Raw genomic sequence first — 22,834 nt, forward strand, 5'->3', positions numbered from 1 at the left:
AAAGAGTGTCTGGTTGATAAGACATTGTGCTAAGTTAAGGTCTTCAGGGACAGAGTTTTTGAAACCTATATTTGAGTCCTGCTCAGATAACAATTGCCTGAGAAGAGTCCAGTCCTTTTCTGCGAACTGCTGATCTTCAAAATCCACATCTAGAACTGCTGTGTCTGAATCCATCCTCTGCTCAATTGCTTCTCCAACATCCATCTCATATATTGGAGAAAGGGTTTTTGAAGGCCGGTGCTCATACATGCAGGTTTGTGCCATTGTGTCATAATCATCTATGTCTCCTGAAATAATTCACAATACTGTACAATGTAAAAATTGCAGATGATCCTCCCCTCAGGGCTGTGTAGAGCAAAATTTAACTCATTCAGGAAGAACAATCCAACCAGGTTAAAAAAGGGGGAATGGAGGGTTATACAAAATCGACAAAATTTGAGGCATTTATTTCCTATATAAAAAACAAAGTATGATTTATAAATTAAGTTAAAGCAGCAATCACCACTGGTAATTAACAATAACCTCCATAATTAAGTTTCTGATACAGAAAATGACAATGTAAGTACACACTTAATGCACACGAAATTTCTTATTTTCTACATAAATTAAATTTGGACCAGGAGGTGCATGGAGGGAATTAATAAGGAATGATTACTGAATGGTGACTTAAGCTATGTCAGCTTAGAAGAGAATTAAAACCAAAACTGTTTCTCCACAAGCTTATTTCTACACTGCACATGCAAGGGCAGCTGCAGGCAAGGGCAAGCAAACTTAAAAAAAGTAGTACAACTTTTAACGTCTTCTTGTTCTGTGGTCTGGCAAAACATAGATCATCATCATCATAATTTCATTACTCTTGAATACACAATAGTTGTAATCAACACTATTGTATATTTTTGATGGGATAAACAGACTGAATTATTGGTATAAAGAAGACAAAACACAAAACTAGACAAGTACTCATCTAGCTACATGAAACAAGTTAGAACTTTTCTGTATATATAAGCATTAGTTCTAAGTATAATATCTCTATTTTAGGAAAAAGCTTTTCCTGCTAAAATTTAGAATTTTAGAAATCTCATAAGCTCTAAATCATATTTCAGACCTCCTTCCACTGATGTATATGGCAAATAATCAGTTATATTCAGTGGGAGAAGGATCCCAATTTGTGTATAATATATAAATAAATAAATTACAACAATAATGCATATAGCTGTTCAGGTAAACAGTTCAGTGCGCTTTAGTTAAGGTTATTACTGTAGTTATTGCACATCCCATTCAGACATACTATATGTTGTCAAGCAGACAAAACAAATACTAGGATTCCATCAAAAGCTGATGCTGTCAATGTTAGATTGGATCAAAAAATTACTCAAGTACAGACAACTACATCCAATCTTTCTTTCAGTATTACATAGAATCTCTTTTCTCGTAGTCAAGTTTCTCATTGAACAGCAGGGTATTGACGGATATTTCAAACCGACAAGCATTCTCTACCCAAGTGAAATACTTAAAAATATTTAAGTTTAATATAGTTTCAGCCAAAATTACTTCAGTTCAGGATTCAATCCCAGACAAATTGCCAAAGCTTTCCCTATTAATTTGCTTTTGAATGACTGAATGTTTCTATTTCTGTACATTACCTGGAAGTAAATCAGTATTAGCGCATTCAGTTGTTGCTGCTTGACTGTCTCTCACTTGACCTTCCTGAGTCAGTATCTGATTCTTACTTGCTTCTACAGGTTTTGCAGAGCTGCTCTTCTGCACATCAGAATTAGTTTCTTTCTGATGAAGATCCAGATGACATGGTCTTTCTTGAGATTTAGCATCATTGTCTAAGTATTTATTGCACTGCTGAAATTCACTAGCCACCTCATTCTTCATATTTACTTTTTGTTTTTCTCCTGGACATGGACTAGCTGCTGAATGTAGTTTTTCTGGGCAATTTTGTTCAATCATTGAAGCACCTTGATCATCCTTCCCTAGGATTTCAGTGCTGTGAAGATGTAGGAGAGAACTTCCACTTTTATCCAATCTATTGTCTCTACCCTCATGTTCTTTGCAATCTAGGAATCCATCTTCAATTTCCAGTGAGTATCTTGAATAAAAAGTCTTTCCATGGTGCTCTTGAGAAACACTGTCAAATACTTCTGAAGGAGTAAGAGACTCTATTGAATGCTGTCGTGACGTATGAGTTTCCACTCTATCATCAGATCCCAATTCTTCACATTCATCTACTGAAAGTAAAACAGATCGTTTGAAATTTTTGGTTTTAGAAAACTCTTGACTTGCGGTATCATTTTCTGTTGCATCTTCAAAAGCTAAATTATCGATTCCTTGGAACTGTTGTGTAGGAACATTTGATGGAGGAAAGTTTTCTGCAACATTCTCTGCTTCAGATTTGTCATCTTCTGTTTCATCAGCAGAAGAAGAAACTTGGTCTGCTTCCTGAGTAAACTGTGCATTACTGAAAGTAGAACTTTTGCTTTCTCTAGTATTGGTCCTTGCGCCTTCCCGATGGGACCAAATTTCAGGTCTTTTTCTTGGTATTTCATCATCACTTGTTGAGTTAACACGGAGGAGATCAGAACCCTCTTTTTTCATTTTCACTTCTATTCTTAGGCTGCTGTCATAAATTTTTAATTCTTCAGGTGTACTTGTGTCACTGCTGCTTCTTCCAAGGAAATCGTGGCATAACATAGTGCTGCATTTAGAAATTCCTCTTTCATTGGATCCTTCATCATCCTGAGAGCCTCCGGCATCATAATCTTCTGATCTTGGTTTTATATCGTCAGAGGATGTGGTTGCACTGCCAGTATCTGATTCAGGACTCTCTTTTGGATCCAGTGCACCAGTACTCCAGTGGTCCACAAAGGGAATTTCTGTGTTTTCACGGTTTTCTGTCATTTCTGTAGGATCTATAGGCTCCGTGTAATTAGGTGAACATTTTTCTGTTATTTGTTCTGTGGAACATTCTGAAATATCATCTAAATCTGCTGTAACTGATTTGTATTCAGTCAAGGCTGATGTATCACACAGCTCATCAGCTGTAAGAGATCTCTCTGTATGAATCTGAGGAGATGATTTCTCATCCTCTTTATTGGTTATTGTACTAGAAAAGCTTGTTAAAGCATTTTCACCATAGTTAAGGCCTGTTTGTCCACTAGAGACTTCTGCTGCCTTTGAGTGTTTCACTGGTTCTCCTGAAGCAGTAGCCTTTTGATTGGTTTCCCTAGGAAAGTCCGAGTATCCATCCCTGGAAGACTGTGCATGACAGTGAAATTCAGCTGTATTACCCTCTTCCTCTGTATCTTCACTCTGTTTAATTCCAGTCTGATCTCCACAGATTTGCTTTGCTTCCACTTCATTTTGCAGTGAAACGTGAAGTTCAGAAATAGTTTCTTCTGTAGTTAGAGGAGAAGAAGATTCTGGTTGTATTGTGTATTCCACATTTTCAGAAGAATCTGCTGATTTCTGTTTATTGGGTTGACCAGACACCAGCGGTTTGTCTTCGCTGCTACTTTCCATCACAGATTTTAAAGGTTCGCTTTGCTTGGCAGAACAGCATTCATTATTGTCAGGAAGCTGACCTGCCACAGCATCAGCCATGTTTTTTTCCAATTTCTGTCCTGAACTTCTGTGCTCAGAGGTGTGCATATTCTTCTGGACAATAGGAGATTCACTCCTCGAATGTTTTTGGGCAGAGGACTGAGATTTTAATACGGATTGCCCAGCTGTTTTCAGTTTTGGGTCTTTATTATTCATAACCTCGGCATGCTTTGACAGAGCCAGGGTTTTAGAGGTTGTTTTTGTGGTGGCTTTTGCTACAGGTGTTTGCGACTGCTTAACGCTCCTCTTCTTGGTGGATGGATGTTTTTCTGGGGGTGTTGTCTGAACCAGATGTTGTAATACACTTTTTTCTTCATTATGTTTTGGAGACATTCCTGATTTCAGTGAATTTGGCAGTTCTCCCTGGGGTCCTACAAACAGTAAAAAAAAAAGACTATAAAGATTATATATGCCAGTCAAAGTATATTTACCAAATTTATGTTAGTGTCATTTTTTGTTGAGAAGCAAGTGACTCAACTTTCTTTGTAACTTAACAGATAGAAAGCTTGTTAAAAATTAAGAACTGAGATGTTAATAGCGGACCATCTTGCATTTACATGTCATCTTTAAAACTAAAGCACTTCATAGACTATACATAAAGGAAATCAACCTGTAACTGAAGCAGTCATCACTGGAGCAGAAAGCAGCAGTTATCTAATAGTGCCTGGAAACACTGCACAGCAGCTTAGTACAGGAAGTGATGAGTAGTGTATTCAATTTATAATGTACAGGAAATTAAAGTAGGCAGAAAATAATTACACTAGTTATAATTTGATTAGAATACCAGAATTAATGTCCCTGCTCAGTCAGAAAATAATTCAAGATCTTTAATGACCATGAATTGACAGGTCCTGTGTTTTCTATATCATAATGCATTTTAAGATAATAAAACCTATATATTCACCCCCCCACACCCCCACCCTGGTAAGTGTCAAGTCCAAACGGGATTAAAAAGAGCTCCATCCTCAACACTTTGTATCTTTATAAAGCAGGGGGTCCTCTTGGTGGTCTACAATGTGGTCATTTCCCACATGTCAGATAAATAGCTGTTGAAATGGAGTATTTGTTTGTGGGGTATCAGGAGTGCTACTGCTGGGGGGTGATCACCAAAAAAGGGAGGTGTAAACCAACAGTTCATAAAGAAGACTGCAATCTCTATCTTTGATGCATATTATAAATGCTTCACCTACAGAATTTCTGCTGAACTCAGTCAAGGTTCCAAGTGCCAGAGTGCTGGGGATCAGCAAATAAAAGACTCTACAAAGCAGATTAAACAAGCAGAAGAAAACACCAACTGGCAGTGAAGACCATCTTTCAAATATTTTGAAGCTGACACACATTAATCTGCATTTTACAGTTTAGGATTGTCACCAAAAGTGAAATAGGAAAAAATAAACAGAATTGCTCAGAAGATTTTGCCAAATGCTTGTGCTAAAAAAAAAAAAAAAAAAAAAAAAAAAAAAAAAAAAAAAAAAAAAATCAAACCAAAAATGACAAAGCTTTACAGAATAATGTCAGACCATTCTATTGGTGCATGAAACTTTACCTTGGTTCTTGGGAGAACTGGCAGGTGTGTTTTGAACCTTTTGCTGTGCTGCAGAATTGCTAGTCACATTCCCTTTTTTCTTTAGAACAGTTTGTACATTTTGTTCATTACACCCTTTTCCAGTTGATTTTTTTGTCAGGCTGCAAATGAATTATTATATCCATTATTTCTAAGCTTAAGATCTAGCAACGTTTAATTATATTCTAAGCAATATATGTGTTTTAATATGCACACACACATATACACATTTAAAATGCAATCTGAAAGGTACACTTCTTGAAAATAAAACCCATATGTCTGTATAAATGTGAAACCTATATGTGTATACATTTCTCATATATCTATATGAGATACACATATCTATAAATGACCTATTTCACAATTTCGCATTGCTTCAGCTGTCCTGTCCAGTTTAATCTACGGTATCCCACAAAGCGTAAGTTTACGACACCTTGTGTAGTCATTAACCGTTCCAGTACGCAGAATTCTGAATGACCTATAACAATGTAAAAATGATTAGCATGGAACAATCCAACGCAAAAGCCAAACCAAATTTATCTTTACAGCAGTGTTTCCAATGGCTAAATCAAATTGTTTTGCTAATGGACATGCAAAGGACAACCATTCTCAGATTAAAAAGAACATGTTGACTTAACAATAAATTTAATAGTTCACCTGAAACTTACGTAAAGCAGCATATTGATTTGTAACATACCTGCTAGTTGTGACATTAGGCTCAAGCTCAGTCTTTTTTTTTTTGTTGGTGACTCCATTTGGTGTCTTCACAGATGACTTCATTTTCACTAAAAGTTAATCATAGGGGGAAATTCATTGCATGTAAGTACTGAAAAATTTTAATATATGAAGATCAGCTAATATTGCAAACAGCATAGATGCTGAAATTGTGAAACATCTACCATTTTATATGGCTATCAGCTGATCATAAAATAAAGTCAGTTAATAGAGGAGAAATTTAATATTCTTATCTCAAGTTAGTATTCGTTTACAGGGGAAGAAGGTAACTCTTATCAATCTATAGCAGATTCTTTTAAAAGCTTCCCAGGCTGATTTTCAGTGTATGACCAGCCTGGGACAAAAAGGGGACTTTAAAGAAAAACAAAAAAATTACCAGTCTGTTTTTTCCCTTCCTCTACCAACTTATCGTCTTTCCGTTCCTCTGTCTGTTCACTGGCAGTCTGGATATCTGTGTTTGAGTTTGGTGACTTGCTGGAAGTTCCTGCCACAGTCACTAAGGAGGGAGATTCCTTCCCTGTGTTTTTCTTCAATGGTTTTGTTTTGATCTGCACGCTTGAGGTTACTGTCAGCACTTTAGGTCTAGCACCTGCAATTTGCCCTTCATGGTTCTTTAGTCCTTTGCCACTTCCTGAATTTTTTTGTCCACTTGCAGATGATGTCTTCTCTATATCTTGCTTGGTAAGCATGCTTTCAGCCTTCACGTTTCCATTATTTTCTATTTTTGTCTTTATAACAGCTCTAGCCTTTGGTGAAGCAGCTTTTTCCCCAGGTTTTGAATCCTTAGAAATCTTGGAAACTAGTTTTTTGCCATCTTTCCCTTTTACATCCTCATGCTTTGAAGCCTTATTAACAGTGTTTCTATTGGTGCTGGATGTATGTCCAGATGCTCCTAATCCATCAGATTTCATTTTATCCTGATTAGTGGAAGAATCTCCCCAGCAATCTTTCTTGCTGTGTTCTGTCCAGGAAGTATTCTTTATGCCAACGGATTCAGTAATAGATTTGTTTAGCTAAAAAAAAACCAAAAGCATCAGGGAAAAAACCAAACAAGACATCCATAAAGTCAAATTATCCATAATCTTTCATTTCTGAAACACAGCTACATTTTTAGTAGTACATGAATCTAAAGCAACAAGATTCATCATAGAAATAATTTTAAAAGTATATTCTAGCACAGATTGCTGGCTTTCAAAGATATAAAAGTACCAGAAAAAACTAGAGTGCCTAGTAGATCTCATGTGAAATACTGCTCTATATAGAGGATATAGAAATATCCAAGTAGAGTTTCACTTTTACTTTGGACAAATTACTCTGTAATAATTATATTATTAGTGTCTGTTGAAGTAAGAAAACTTACAGTGCATATTTTCCAAAGAGGAACAAAGGGCTATGAATTATAACAAAACAAAACAAAAATTAATTTATAATACATGCGATAATTTAAATATTATCAACAGTGTATCCATTGCTGGATATCCAATATATCCAATATACACATATCCAATATTATCCAGTGTATCCATGAGGTAAGTGACGATATTGATTGTCTTTCTCACGTAAAGATACATACTGAAACATGGAGAATTAAGTGCATGAAATGAAACCTTTGTGATACCAGTTTCATTACTATCTATCTAAGACTGTCAAATCGTGAAAACCAGACTGTTTTTCCCACCAGACAGTAAGGTAGTTTGGACTATGAGTCTCAACAGAAGAGCTGTCAAGGCCACTAAAATTTTTTTTTTCAGGGCAGGGAGTATAACAGACTCGGTGCTGTGGTGGCTTGTGATAATAACAGAGGTTCGTTAAGTCAGTAGCAATCCATTTGCTCTGGGAAACAGATGAGTTTCATTACATAGCAACAGCGGAATGTGAGATTCTAAACACAAATTCCTGTCTTTTATTTGTGCTTATCTGTTTGAAAATGTAGCAAAGCATAGGCTGAGTCCTAAGATGTTTCCAGTAATGGACAATACTGATTCTGCAGAAATTAACTGTTCATCAAAAAATAAAATTTTTCAAAAGCAAGGGACATTCAATAATATGGCATATTAATATTTCCTTTAAAACACATGATGAAAACAGTTTTGTGTGCAAGCTTTTGAGTATTTTCAATGTTTGGGTGTAGTGTTTACCTGAGAACTAGTGAACACAGGTTTTTTACCAAGTCTTCGGTCATCACCTTTGTCAAATGCAGCTGTAAAAGAAACAAGCAGTTTCTTTAGCATTTAGCAGGAAAGAAGGGAGACAGAAAACAACCCAGCCTACTCAATTAACATAATCTGACATCAGAAAACAATTCTTTGGGTCCTGTAATTATTCTAGGAAGGCTAATTTTGGCAACATGGCAAATGTGAAGTGGAAGTACATGGGTTTATGTTCAGAAAAATTGTGGTATTTGTAATGAGGTCACATGGCCATAAGCGAGTTGCTTAACTCTTCTGTTTGCCCAGTTCCATAGTAAGACACACTTTTGTTTATCCAAGCGTAGCTCACTTAAAAGCTTGCAGTGCCCTGAGACCTTTGAAAGTGTACACAATTTACAAAAAAAGACACCTTCAGATTTAGAGCCCTGATGACTTTCGAGTGATATACTGTAATTTAAAAATACTTATTTATACTATTTAAAGAAGAGATTAATTACGTTGAAATAATTAGTTTTCAAAAATGGTAAAGCCAAAATATCTAAATGTACACAGTAAGATCATAGTGCCTCTTCAGACAGCATGCAGTGTAATATCATGAGAGTTATGCCTGTGACTGTCATGTGGAATTTTCAGGAAGTGAATGCCTTCATTTTTTTCACTAGTCTGCTCTGGGAGGGAAGCATTTTCCAATAAAGCCTTTAAATCAATGGCGCTTGTAGAATACAAAAAGGATATTTATAGACACTGTACAGACCCAGAATCGATAGGGTTTCATTTTTGTTTGTACTAATACTTCAGCTGAAAAGAGGTTTTGCAAAAAATGTATTTAAAAATATAAACATTTAGTGCCTTATGTTCTGACATACTATTTACACACAGATACATTTTTTGTATGTTTAACACAAGAAAAAATTCTGCTGAATTCTTACCGAAGATATTAAAAATAATTTTTATATAGGTCTGTAAAAATCACACAAAAGGTATGCTGAAAATGGCACCCCAGGGATCTAATCCTTTTTCTAGCAATGACTCTGCACTTTAATACATACCAATATTAAGACAAAATCCATATAAACTTGTGCCTAAGAAATCACAAGACATGTTGTGAATGAAAAAATCCACAATATTATCTGTCTTCTTCTGGCATTTTTCCTCCTCTGTTATAGCCTTCTAATTCTATATAGGTTAAATCTCTAGAAGATAAACCACCACCAGAAATCTTTGAAGATGAAAGTTCATTTAAATTATCCTAGACATATTTCACTTGATTAAAATTTTTCTACCAGTATTGTGTGATCACTTTGCCTGTAATTAAAACCAGATAATTTATGCAAACATTTCAGCATTTCTGTTTACATATAAAATGTATGCTATCTCTGAACTGTAATTTAATCTAAAAGAAAACAAAACAATTTCTGGCAAGATAGAGTTTGCACAACTAAAGCATACCTCAGTCTTAGATATTTTTTCCTATGGAAAGCACTAGGGCAAAGCAGCTCAAACATTATTTACAATAAGGACCATATCATCCTCAAATTAAACACTCCTCCAAAACAAACAAAAAAATCCTTGTTTCTAAAGCCAGCTCCCCAGCTTCTGAAGGATTTTATAATCTAGAAAGAAATTAATCCGTTTTATACAGTAGCAGTGAGATGTTATTTGATTACATCCCTAAATCATGCTTAGAAAGACTGTCATTGTATCTTTCAGCATGTAATGGTAGAATAAAATTTTCATCTACCTATAGGCATAAACAATTTTATAACTATCCTATCTTACCTACTAATGTCTTCAAACAAAATGGACACAGAATTTTTTATTTCTCCTTTGAATCAAAAGTGATTTAATTTCAGAAAATTCTTCACCACATTCTTTTCTTTTGTAACACTGTACTGTCAAAGCCAATATTCAGCCATAACCCCAACCCCATCATCAGTTCCGCATCCTCAGAATACTTATGTACTTCAAAACAAAGAAACGTTCAGAACAAAACCTCCTTTTTGTGGAAGTGCTGTCTGTTTAAATTTTGAGAGAACACCATGCAGCTCCTTAGGGGCTCTCTGCGGTAGCATACACAATATCACAATACCGATCAACTGTGAAGTCAGGCTATCTGCATTTACTCACAGTGCACAAGATACTGTCTCGGCATTATGCAAGAGACAAGCAATATTTATACATTATGGAGAAAACAGTAAAGGATAGAAACTGAATGCATAGAACAGATAATCTGCTTTGTGCCGTCCACAGTGCTTATCGCCTTAAAAATGAGACAAATAAGGTTTTCAATCCTACTGCATTGTTTTCAGTAATTTAGAGTAGCTGTAAATTAGAATCAATCTATGCGGTTTTGGTTCCTATTATATATAAAAGCAAAGCAGGGGAGATTTTTCACAGGACCGATTTCCATGTTTGAAACTAGCTAAGGATGCTATCATGCTTCTATTCTAAAATACCACTTCAAAAACCTAAAGCAACACAAATTTTGCTTTAATTTATATCTGGCTCCACAATACCACGTACATTTTATCTACTAAACAGATTGCTAAAACATTCTTCTGTCATTTGATGCTAGACATACCTGCTTGTATTTTAAGTTGATGGTCTGGCCTCATCAGCTTCCAGCTTTCTGTGTGACGAACAGCATAAAAAGACTGAACCAGGAAGACCCAGAGCTTATCACGCAGAGCCTGGATTTTGCACGTAAAACCCTGTGTTCAAGTAACAAATCAGCAGCTGGCGAGGGGCATATTGTCATAGCAACCAGTCATTATTCCTTTCAGAATCTACTTACTCCCAAAGCTAGATCAATGATGTCATCACTTATATTTTATAATGGTCTGGTATATGGAGATGCTGTTTTTGAAGGATTATTGCCCACCACAGTAATTTTTAAAATACTTTAAAACCAAGGCATACTGCAGCTCTAGAAAACACCACACTGCTCTTTTCCCTTTCCTTTTCTTTTTTGCTTTTTTTAAATGAATCCCATAATAGCTCTTTACTGTCAGCTGTGTCACAACAAGGTCAAATACTCTAGGGAAAAAATAATGTATCTGATTAAATTTTCATTGCTTTTACCAAGAAGATCTACAATAGCAGCAGATTGCAGTAATTCATTTTGCATTTATTTTTCATTCTTTGCTTGTAGCATCATTCTGCATTTTAATCTGTATGTCATACTATTCATGAATCATCCCAAGCATTATAGGCAACCGCAGCTTAAACATCTTTATTTAGATCGTGTGGATACACATGGTATGTTACACTCATGGAGACTGACACCTCCCCCCAATCAAAACACACACGCTAGATGAAAAGACAGTCCTTGCTTCAGAGGACAGTCTTAAACAAAAGCAAATGTAGCTGTGACTTGCACAAAAAGGGGGGCAAAGAGAATAAGGTGTCTTCCTCTGTAAATTTAAGGTAATGCAGTATTTTGATGTTTGTCCCCATCACAAATTTAAAGTGATAGTAAAGATCAACAGACAGTGGTGCTCATGGGGCTTACTTTCCTTTCTCAGTAATACACAATAATTGTTTTTATTGCTATAGATGGGGTTTCTGTCTACAGGAAAAGTGTTAATATCCGGTAAACAAATGCTGACATTTAGAAGTCCTGCACTTCCAACTGGTCCTGGGATTTAATCAGATGTTTTCTCTGTGACCCCAATTGGAGGATGGAGCCATCCAAGCTCAAACTACATCGCCTGATTTGAACCACTGCCTGAAACAACCCCAGAATAGTTTTTCCTACGTACACTGTACATTGAAAAACATACCATCTCCTTCACGTTTGTGGAGTCCAACAACGTATCCACAGCTACAAGAAGAAAGCAGCTGTTTTCATTATTAATACTTTTTTCAATTGCATTAAAAATTAGTTCTAGAAGGTCAGGTTTGCTGCTCATTGCCTGTGCCTGAGGAAACAACAAAAGGCAGCCATTTAAAACAGAGTGTACTTCATATGCAAAAACATTACTGAGCAGAGAGGACCTGCTGTCATGCTGTGCAGGAGGTAGTCCAAGGCTGAGCATCTTCCTTGGCATCCATTCCATAGCCCCACCCCTCTCCAGGCCTCTTGCTAAACCAAATTTTAGGAATAAGCACACTGTGATGAATTTATGGCCACATGCAACTCTAGATTCAAAAACAAAATGTTCGAACATGTTTTTTAATCCTCTACATATATTTAAAAAGAAAATAATTCCTGGGAGAAATGAAACAGCTAGGTGACTGGATACATTCTCACCAGGACCCGCAGCACTGGCAAATTCTTGCAACTTGCAAGAAAAAAAAATCAGAAGTTTGAGTATACTGCTAATACTCATAATCATTTTTGTAAGCACATGCTGTTGTTTGAGGGGCCCCAAAGCTTTACTGAAGCTTACATATATACTTATCTCTTTCCAACACAGAAACTGTCCCACTAAATTAATTGGGAACTTTCGCCAAACTGAGGCACACAGCCTGAATACGGTATCTGCCTATCGAACTATTAATGTGCTTTAAAACAACACTGAAAAAACCACACCCACCCTGCAAAAAAAAATTCAGCACTGCCTAATTTTTTTTTTGATTTTCCATAAATTGTATTTTAAAGCAGAAGTTGAAACTATTTTAATTATTTAGCAGCCCTAACTATCCAAAGAGTGATATACTTCAATTTATTTGGAAGCATACAATAACTTGAAGGCCCTTTTACCTGCAATAAAATAGAGAAACCTTCACTTTGTACTACGTATAGGAAGTTTGCCACAATAAAAGTTACGCATTCTTCTTGCAGCCTAGATGCCAAGGCCACAGCTGTCTCTGTCCATTTCACTTGGGGAAGACTGTTGATCAGCCGGTCACTCTCCATCAAAAGGAAAGCAGCATTCTTGTGGTTCTTAAAAGAAAAACAGAAATTAGCATGTTGCCAAGTATTCAGCTAAAGAATTGCTGGTCATAAAATAGCTTCTGTTCAGTTACTGAACACTTCCACAAGGATCCAATCATGTAGTACTTTCCCTTCTTTAAATAAATCTGGATTTTGATAAGTCTGACCATTAAACCTACCTTTGAAACTAAAGCAGAAAAAGAAAAATCTACTACTTCTGTTTCCCTGCTGAAGTTAGGCAATAAAGCTTTCAGCAGCCTTTATTGTGTTTTTTAACTGTGTATCATTACAGTCCTAAAATAAGGTAAATGTTTACTGGAGAAAGTGAATAGAGAAAAATGTTTTAGGTCACTAACGATGTAACAAATTCTCGAATAAAATGGACAAGTGAAATATTTGTCTTCCCAGATGGAGTTTTAACTGAACTTACCCTCTTTGTTGTCTAACTTTCCTCTGAGAAACATAGCTGTTTCATTTATAGTTACATTTAAAACAAGCAAACAGATTTGCTAATATTTATGCCCCTGGTTTGTGCCTTTGGTTCTTTCATGCGCTTGCATCAGCATGGTACCTGACGGCAACTGCTGCTGGCTAACACATCACTTAAAAAGAACTTGCAATTTATTGTTATCCACCTTAGAATGGCTTGAAAGCTTTACTCAGCATGTAACATGATGTAGCAGGTTACAGATAAGTTATGCAGTAAGATCAGTTACACCAGAGAAAGCAACAATTCAGATGAATATTTGACACAACCCCCCCTACTGTAAATTCAGATTATAATCATGTTTGCCCCATGCAAAGTAGAAGGTAGGGAGGATTTTCTTCATGCATACTATAGTTAAAACAAAATCTGGCCAGTCATTGTTCAACTATATCTTTTTATTATTTTACGTATCTGTGGGCAAAATCAGTTTGCTTCTATGCATATATGGTAAATTAAGGATTAAGTACATGCTTATGGTTTGATCTTTTTTTTTTCTCAATTCAATTATAAGCTTTTTGAATTGTCCAGAATTCAACCATTGCTCACAAGGCAATAAGCATTTACTCCACTTCCAGTGGACACACTTTTCACACACTTCCATTTCACACACTTCCAGTGAAATATAAACCACCTTCACTGGCTTCTAATTAAATATTCACTTTGTAGGAGTGGCTCTAACTGAATTTTACTTCTGTTGTTATATTTTTTCCTAAATTATTATATTTTTGTTGTTATATTTTTTCCATTCAACAGTGGAGTCCACTTATCTAAAAAAACCTGTAATTTTCTTGCATGTAGTAGAGACACCTGTATGGTGTTTTAAACTGCATTCCAAATTAATGTTTCTGTGTTCATCATTGTGGCTTCTCAGAGATTTTACAGTCAGCCATCTCCTTTTCCTTGTACCTTTTCTTCCTCTAAAGGACTGCCTGATATTAACTAGGTTTTACATATCCAAGATTGCAAAGGATTAGTAGAGTCATACTGTTTAACTAGGTGTAACTGTTAAAAAGTTTTACAGCAGAGAACTGTAGCAGCAGAGAAAAGAATATCATAAAACAAACAGAAGTCCCTGTAAAATTCGTGTCAGACCTTTTCTTTTTGCTTCCTCAAGCAGCCTTAAGCATTTTTGCAGACTGTGAAAAACTGCACTGGGAATTCCACAAGTGTTTTGGACTGGGTGTCTTTAGAGCTCACTCGCCAGAACTGCACTGTGGGCAGAAGAGGCTTATGTTTTATTTTTTAATTTTGCAATTCTAAAAGCCTTCTAGGCTTCAGTCCATGAAATACCAGTGGATCTTGCAAAGGCACACCAACACAAATTTTAAATCAGTAAAATGGTAACCAAACCACACTAGTCCAGACTGCAAAAATCTTCCAGAGAAGCTGGGTACACAGCTGGAGCAGTCCAACTACCACAGTGCCATGACGGGTCTTCAAATGCTGGTAGCTCAAAGATTGCTCCTGGATTTCAACACAAGCTGTAACCACAGCATCTTGATACGCTGTAATAGGCGGAGAGGGGAAGGCTGGCCTGAAGTGGCTCAGGTTTACCTTTAAGCTGTCCTTATACAGTTGCACAAGGGTGCCTGGAGAGGAGCCTAGAACTGTTGTCTACATACACTCTTGGCTACAGTACGACACCTGAGCAAGTTTGGAGTTGGGTGTTGCTAACTATGAATTGATCTATAAATCTGAAAAGGTTACGTAAAACTTCTCAAATATTTATACAACTTATGACATAAAAGCTATGTATCTATTCTAGGAATAACTGAGTATACTGATGTAATATAATGGCAGAACACCTACTATAGTTAAGAGCTACAGCTACTATCTTTATTCTGTTAAGAAATTACGCATTCTGGCAGAAGGACTGTTTGGATTTTTAAACTGTGGGTATTCTCAGGCTTCTCTTGGTACAGCCATATAGCTCTAAAATTGCTTGTTTTTCAGCCTTTCACCTGAATATACAGTAGCAGCCACCACTCGCAGCTGACCTGCTGGCCTCAGCACTTGATGGGGTGAGTACTCAATCAAAGAAGTCCTGAGGAAAAAACAGTCTCAAAAAGCCTTCGCAGCCCTTTCTTGTGAGGGGCAGTACTTGGCCAGAACCATTTGAGAGTGCACCTCTTGAACTAGGGGTATGTTTGGCAGTATGGGTAGCCATACCTGAGCTATTTAGCTTGGATAACAACAGTAGGAGAGACATGGGGACAAGGACTCAGCATGAGATACATGAGACGTCACACACTCGGCTGTCTTGTGTGCTAGAACCAAAATAATCCTGTTAATGTTACCTGGGCTAGTTAGATGAAATTTTGTGTATGCCAGTCAACATTACAGCCACATATATACACAGTCATGCTCAGCAGCACCTGTACAGGTTTACCTTTATCTCCTCCATGTCCTCTTCATATCTCTGTTACAATTTAGTGCACTTACAGGCTAATTAGTGGACCAAATTCCTGTTAACAGGTCTAGTTCAAATCAGTTACTTTGTCAGCTCTGAGCATAGTTTTATACAGAAACACATTTTGAAAGTACTAAAGTTTAGGCAGATCTAAATAATCTAAAAACAATGTTAAGTATGTGCCATAAAAAAATTAAGGCTGAGCTTTGAGGGGACCAAATTGGTACTGTTATCTGAAGGTATGTATACTATACTGTTATTTATTTTTGAAAAGTTAGCTTGCCTCTAAACAAGTATCTTGTGATTGATCACTGATAGCCAGTGATCACCTGAAGTCTGAAAAGAAAAAGTGTGTTTTTTCCAAATTACAATATAGACGAAAAGGAAAAGGCAATCACAAACAATGTGTGCTGCCACCTACCATAGAAGTTGATAGAGCAATTTGCTGTTCCTCAACATCCAAATACATAATGCGGTGCTGTGATGTCACAGCTGTGTTTCATAAACTTATTTTGTATTATGCTGGATTCGGATGTGATTATCCCTAGACCTTGTGCCATGAAGCATAACAACGACATCCGCACATCAAAACCTGGTTTTGAACTGTTATTTTAGTGGGAACTTTAACACAATATAAGTGTAGTACATTTAGTGTAGATTTAAAGTACTGTATTTATTATGACTTAAATTACATTGTACGTCTAAATAAGGAAAAAATTTATATTGCTTTATTTTTATATAAAACACAGTATATACTACTTACCAGAGAGTTAATCAACATAACCAGGCAGTTATTCTGAAGTTCAGTAGGTAAACTGGCAAAGCTTCTCTCTGACAAACATTTTGCAAAATGTTTTCCTACCCATCTGTTGAAAAGAGAGCCTTTCTTAGGTAAGGAAGATGAAAAAAGTTATATCTTTGGTTGTTAGAGTAAGTGATACCTCTAAAGTATTCTGAAGAAAAAAATGTTTAAAGTGTGAACATTTTATATGCCAAAATAAACCCAATCTCTTAAAATAAAATAATTTCAAGAGAAAGCAGAGAAATGAAAAACATTAAGCATAATTTATTTCATTTTACTTACTTCATGCAAGCAGCACATAGGTTTTCCACTCCCAATGAATGAGCAATAGCCATGCATTCCAGTACAGGTTGCTGTTTTCCAGGAGCAGGCTAGAGTTGTCAGCAAATTACCACAATTATTGTACATTCTGACTTAGAGGAACTGTACAGAAGCACAAAATCTTCAGTTCAGACAGAAGTACTGTTAGCTACCATGGTATTTAAGTTGGTTTGCCTTTATGCAGTATAGGGAAGTCATCCACTTCCACACATCTCAGTAAAGTAGTACTCAGCATAGTGAGCTTAATGCTCAACTCTAAGCAGTTGTTTCATTTTTCAACTGATTTTAATTGAACAGAAAGATTTTCTGAATATATGCCTATGAAGCCAGATATGCAAATACAAAGTATTTCCATATTCCTGTTAAGAACAATTATATATACAATGGAATTTATGAAATTATATTCTGTGTAATTTAATATATTGAATTAATCTTGTGGAATACTGCTTTTCATCAGTTGTGGTTTACAAGTTTCTGTTAATGGGTGGTTGACACCACAGGCCTTACTCCCATCATAAATTCCAGTGAACCCAGCAGATTTACCTATAGGAACAGGGTCCGCTGACTTAAGCTAACACCTTGACCACACAGTTGTTATGTATCTTGACCATATGACGTGTAAGCAATAGAATCACAAATTTTCTTAGGCTTTACGGCTCACAAAATAGCATGAGAACTGATGTACCTTTTGGAAAAAATTGCAGTAATCTCTTTTCAAAATGTAGATGGCCACTTCTTTCAGCCCGTCTAGCCCATACATATCTGCAATGCCCAACATGTGACTAAAGAGAAAGCAGTAGCAACAAGAATCAAAAATAATTTTGATTTGTACGCTTTGCTTACGAGACAATTTACATGCTGATTTCACCTCTTTGTTCAGTCAGAATTTACTGCAGAAATAGATTGATAACCAAGTATGAAAGCTGCCAAAGAATAACGAACCAAAACATGTACTGACCTAATAACGATCTCCCAACTACCAAGTTCATTCTCTGTAAAAGCAAGACTCAGTCACCAGATGAGAAACTGCTAGAAGAATCTCAGTTTCTCTAGTTTAAGGTTAGCAAGTAAAAAAGATACCTGTGCCAGCAGAGTTCTGGCATTTTTAAAGTTTTTTCCAAGGATTACGTAAAGTGTTATTGATGACGCTGTATCTGAGATTTATGTCCCTTCCAAATTTGAAAAAGCAGTGAGCAAAACATTAATTATTTTATACAATAATCAATACCATAGTTCTATTTTCTTATCAATTCATTACCCAAACATTGACATTGGGGCATATTCTAAACAATTCCCTATTTTTATTTTAGATAGCTAAGCTTTGAACAATAACTTCTAACATCAAGAAATTGTAGCTTTTTACTGTTTTGTGGCAGAGTTCAACAGCTAATACATAAATGGTTTCAGAGAATAATTCACACATTTTGAAGCTTATTTCACTAATACAGGATTATATATAAAATAGTGATTAAAAGCTATCTGAGAAAAAAGTCAACATTTATGTCAACACTGGTTGCTATATATCATCTTTTAAGGTCTAAGACTAACTGCTTAGCCTTCACATCAACTTAAATTCCGAATATTAACTGTTATATATTATCACACTAAAAGGAAGGTGCAGGAAAACTAGGAATTATTTTGGTATAAAACACCCTCCTGTTTGGCATAAAACACTCTCCTCATATAATATTCCAAAAAACGGCTGGCACACCTTTCCTAGTACCTGTCAAATAAACAAGGTTTTTTTGACACTTTATTTTTTTAATTTCCTGAAGTATGTTTAGGTGTAATGATTATTATATTTGATATCTCTGTCTTATTTATACTGCATGAATAATTTTTCATTTGACTTTTTACTGAGAACAAGCAAAAACTGCAATTAAAGAAAAGTAATAAAAGATGACATATACCCAACATCAACTTTGTCTGGGAAGTCCAGAATACCTCCATATATAAAATGCAAGATGACACTCATTTCTACATGGTTTATGCTGCAAAAAAGAAAGAAAAAAACCCCAAATAAATAAAGACATGTCTAGAATAAAACATACCACATTTCTTAGCCAAAGGAAATTGGTCAAAATACTGATACATCATTCAGCTGTACCATGAATGAAAGGTAAATGATCTGATAAAATTAAAGCTATTTTCAAGATTACTGCAATGTAGAAGTATTTAAATGGACAATATTTTGGGTGAATTTTGCTTCTCAAGAGTCTTGCTGAAACTTGGTACTACTTTAAATTTTTGAAAATGTCATAAGCAGACTAATACTAGTATCTAGATTATTTACACTGTTAATGTGCAGAAAGGATTTTTTCATAATCTCCAAGCTCTTACTAATAGGAAGTTAATTATTAAGCAACTATATATTTTTAAATGGTTTTATAATAATTATTTTTAATTCTTGATTTTATGATTTTTTTCCTAAAACAAAAATTCATTTAATAGTTTTATTACAGTGCAATGTAGGAACGTTGCACCTCAAACTATTTTGAAAAAGTCTTAAGCCAAGATTCAGATTAAGAAATACGGAATTCCTCCACAGAGTAGTGTTCGTGACCTTCCACTGTCCCAGCCTCATAACGCAGAAAGGCATAGAATGACTATTTTAAATAGTGGACATGATCTCCCGAACAATGTATTATTGTACTTATGTACGTAGGTCTTGGTGTGCAATCTTCAGCACACACAAGTGCTGCGTACATTAGTATAAATGAAATATGGTCATGCAGATTGAGCTAAGATGCCTTAAAACATTAGACATGTTTAAGCAACAGACACTGATGACGAAAAACAGAAGGAAAAAAACGAAGTGTTGCAACAAGCTAGGAAGCAAAATCAACACAGTTGTCTCTGTGTATATTAGTACACACAATAGCCATAAAATCAGCAAGAAGAAGTTTTCCCCACAGCGTTGACAGCTGTTATCCTACGCAGAATTTTCATTATTTCAGAGTAAGCCATAAGCGGTGAAGAAGACAGCATAGAAATCCACACCAAGCAGAAAAATGAACTAGTAAGGGTAAAATTATGGATATAATCCTTAAAAACAGCAATTCTTAGACATTGGCATGGTAATATAATCATATGAAGTACTCCTCAGGAGAAAGCTGCTATTGAAAATTAAGGATGAAAATTTCTTAGCCAGGTAGAAATCTATTACAGGGAAAGAACTGTAAATAACAGAGTAATTGTTGACTACCAGCCTCTGAAACATACTGTGTATAGCATAAAAACTAAGGAATCAATGAAATTAAAAGCGTATTGTTTTCTGAGGAAGTTATAACCAAATCAACAAATAATCTTCCTGATTTTGCAGCAGTATTACTACACTGACAGAAAACTGAGACAGAATTAGTACTCTTCTACTGATGAGAAAGGCTTGTTCCCTGAACCATGCGACAATATTAACAATACACTACAGAGGCTGTTTCATACTGAAGTCAGAACAGCACTCAGGAAACATACCAGGTTGAAGAAAAGTGTCAAGGCAGATTAATCTTTAGTGCTCTATACGCAGCACAGTTGTTACATATTTGCAGTGATTTCAAATTGCCTACCTTTCCTCCTGTGGGACTTGCAAAGACAACACTTACCCTTGAAGAGTGATGTGCTCTTGGGAGCTCTCAGCCCAACTTCCACTCAGCATAGCAGCAAAGTAACTAGATCTGGCACATAAAATGGCCCTGAGAGAGAAAAAGTAAACATTATTGCACTAGATACAAATATTTATTATGAGAGTCTTTGATAACACTGACTTAAATCTTTGCCCCTTATGCATTAAGGTGTCATCTGTCTACTGCATGCCTTTTCTTCCAGTATGTTTGGAATGTCAAAATATTCAAGAGAAATAAAAAACCGAGCAGTACTCTGAACTTCTCAGTTAAAGCTTGTTTCTAGGATGACTCTGACATTCACACAGAGCAAAATCTATTAGTCACAAACATTTTCCTTTTATATAACACAAAACTGCGGATTTATTTATTGTTTTATTTACCAAATAACAGTAAATAATTTTTTTTATACAATGCAATTTTAGCCACATAGTTGTAACCTGAATCTCTCAAAATTCTTTTTAAGCTACAAAATGTTTTTCTACTAAAATGAAAAGAGAGGTATAAAACTTCTTATTTTAAATTGTCTGGCCACCTACCTGGCACATCCTAAACGTCTAACAAACTTGATACTAAATTATGATACAACAACATGATGTGTTTCCAGCACTGTTTAAGAAGACCTATCAATTACTTCTGTTTAGAGTTACTACCCTTGTAATAACTGGCCATAAAGGGGCTAATTTGATTTACTGCTACTTCCACCAGACAATAAAGAAATTTAGAAAGACCAGTGGTCTGTGTAGCTCAGTATCTCCTCCTGTATCAGACTCTTCAACAAAACAGATGAGAAACCTTTGCAACAGGACCTTCTTAAGGCAGAAGTGAAAGGGCAGAAAGAAACTGCTTTACGATTTCAGCATTCCAGATTTACACCAGTTACAGTGTTAGCCTTTGTGTTTCTTCGCTGGGCTATTGGAGCCGTAGATAATATTCCTGTACGTACAATTTTTTTCCTGACACTTGAAGCTTCCTCTTATTTGTAAAATTACTTTTTGTCATGTTTTTCCTGTGGCACAAAAAGCAAAGCTTTATTGGGCATGAGAATCCTTACTTTTACATGTATTGGCTCTTAAAATGTTTTAGAGCATTCTCATTTTGCATAGGAAGAACTAAGAATGGTATTTATGGTCTCTTTTCTCATCATTATATATTCTGCAATGTCTCGCCTCTCTTCCCTCCTCCTTCTTCAGAAATGCTTTAAATTAGGGATTTCTCGCACATTCCTCCCTGTGATTCATCCAGAAATACTACTACTAATAATAATGAAGCTTTTACAGAATGTTCATATCTCTGTGAAACATGTCCATGTGTAAATGGGTATTACATCACAACTTCGAGTATATGAAATTCTGAATACATGCACGATCTTGTTTTTGTAAGATAAAATAACACAATATCATGGAGATACGAAATACGCTATCTCCAATTTTGTTATCCTCTTCCAAATAAATTTTAGTAATGAACAGGATTAGATCAATTTCAAGGGCATAGCTGAAGTAGTTATTTCCAACTGATTTTAAATAAGACTGCTACTCAGTAGAATATGGACAACTATGTATTACCTAAATATACATTGATAAAATTTTAACTTATAAAATCGATGGATGCACCAAATGAATTTGAAGTACATTTATCTGTGCTTTCCAACTGTCATTGTTTGTGCCACAAGTTTATTACTGAATAAATTTGACTTGCTCCACTCAAAGCTCTGTAAAAATATAGCACAGCATTAAGGAGACATAAACTTGGCAACTCTCTTGGCACACTGCTGCTCACACTGTAAAGTCTGTTGGAAGTTTGTAAGATTTCATGAGAAAGTCTTACATAAGTGGGAGGGAGAGGGTGGGGGCTTAAACTATCCCGTCTGAGGACTTCAAAAACCCCTTAAAATAAGGAAATCATACTGGTGCTTTCACCACAGTTATACCCGAAGTTAAGATTTCCCTTACTGACTCCTACTGTTCACATGATGCAGCACTAAAATAAGCAGAATATCCTTGTTTTCTCTATGATTTACTGTCTATATTTTTTGATGCTGGTTAGACTAGGTATCTAGATATGTTGCTCCAGGCAATCAGGTGGCCTAAAAAATTAAAGAAGCCCTGCTGGTGGAGTCTTTTTGATTACTTTCTTTTTCTCAAAGTTATGAACCTGAGAACGACTTAAAGTGTTGACCAGAAGATGCCTAACTACACTGTCTTCTGGAAATTTAGTATTTATCCTAATTCTATTATGTAAAAAATAAAAGAACCCCCCC

The 22,834-nt window shown here is 35.7% G+C and overlaps 1 protein-coding gene across 1 annotated transcript in view; it reads right to left on the minus strand.

Moving 5' to 3' along the window:
* Nucleotides 1-22,834, minus strand: part of KIAA1107 (KIAA1107 ortholog) — a 25,126-nt gene that overhangs the window by 279 nt on the left and 2,013 nt on the right. The window contains exons 3-16 of the mRNA XM_010135573.1: nt 20,557-20,646; nt 18,868-18,948; nt 17,643-17,739; nt 16,919-17,007; nt 16,598-16,700; nt 12,764-12,946; nt 11,841-11,978; nt 10,640-10,769; nt 8,047-8,108; nt 6,285-6,921; nt 5,871-5,958; nt 5,156-5,295; nt 1,644-3,980; nt 6-287 (exon numbers count right to left, since the gene is read on the minus strand). Coding sequence (XP_010133875.1) covers nt 6-287; nt 1,644-3,980; nt 5,156-5,295; nt 5,871-5,958; nt 6,285-6,921; nt 8,047-8,108; nt 10,640-10,769; nt 11,841-11,978; nt 12,764-12,946; nt 16,598-16,700; nt 16,919-17,007; nt 17,643-17,739; nt 18,868-18,948; nt 20,557-20,646 — 4,457 coding nt within the window. The remainder of the gene's footprint in view (nt 1-5; nt 288-1,643; nt 3,981-5,155; nt 5,296-5,870; nt 5,959-6,284; nt 6,922-8,046; nt 8,109-10,639; nt 10,770-11,840; nt 11,979-12,763; nt 12,947-16,597; nt 16,701-16,918; nt 17,008-17,642; nt 17,740-18,867; nt 18,949-20,556; nt 20,647-22,834) is intronic.

The sequence above is a fragment of the Buceros rhinoceros genome, unplaced genomic scaffold, assembly GCF_000710305.1.
Source record: "Buceros rhinoceros silvestris isolate BGI_N320 unplaced genomic scaffold, ASM71030v1 scaffold20634, whole genome shotgun sequence".
Classification (NCBI taxonomy): Eukaryota; Metazoa; Chordata; class Aves; order Bucerotiformes; family Bucerotidae; genus Buceros; species Buceros rhinoceros.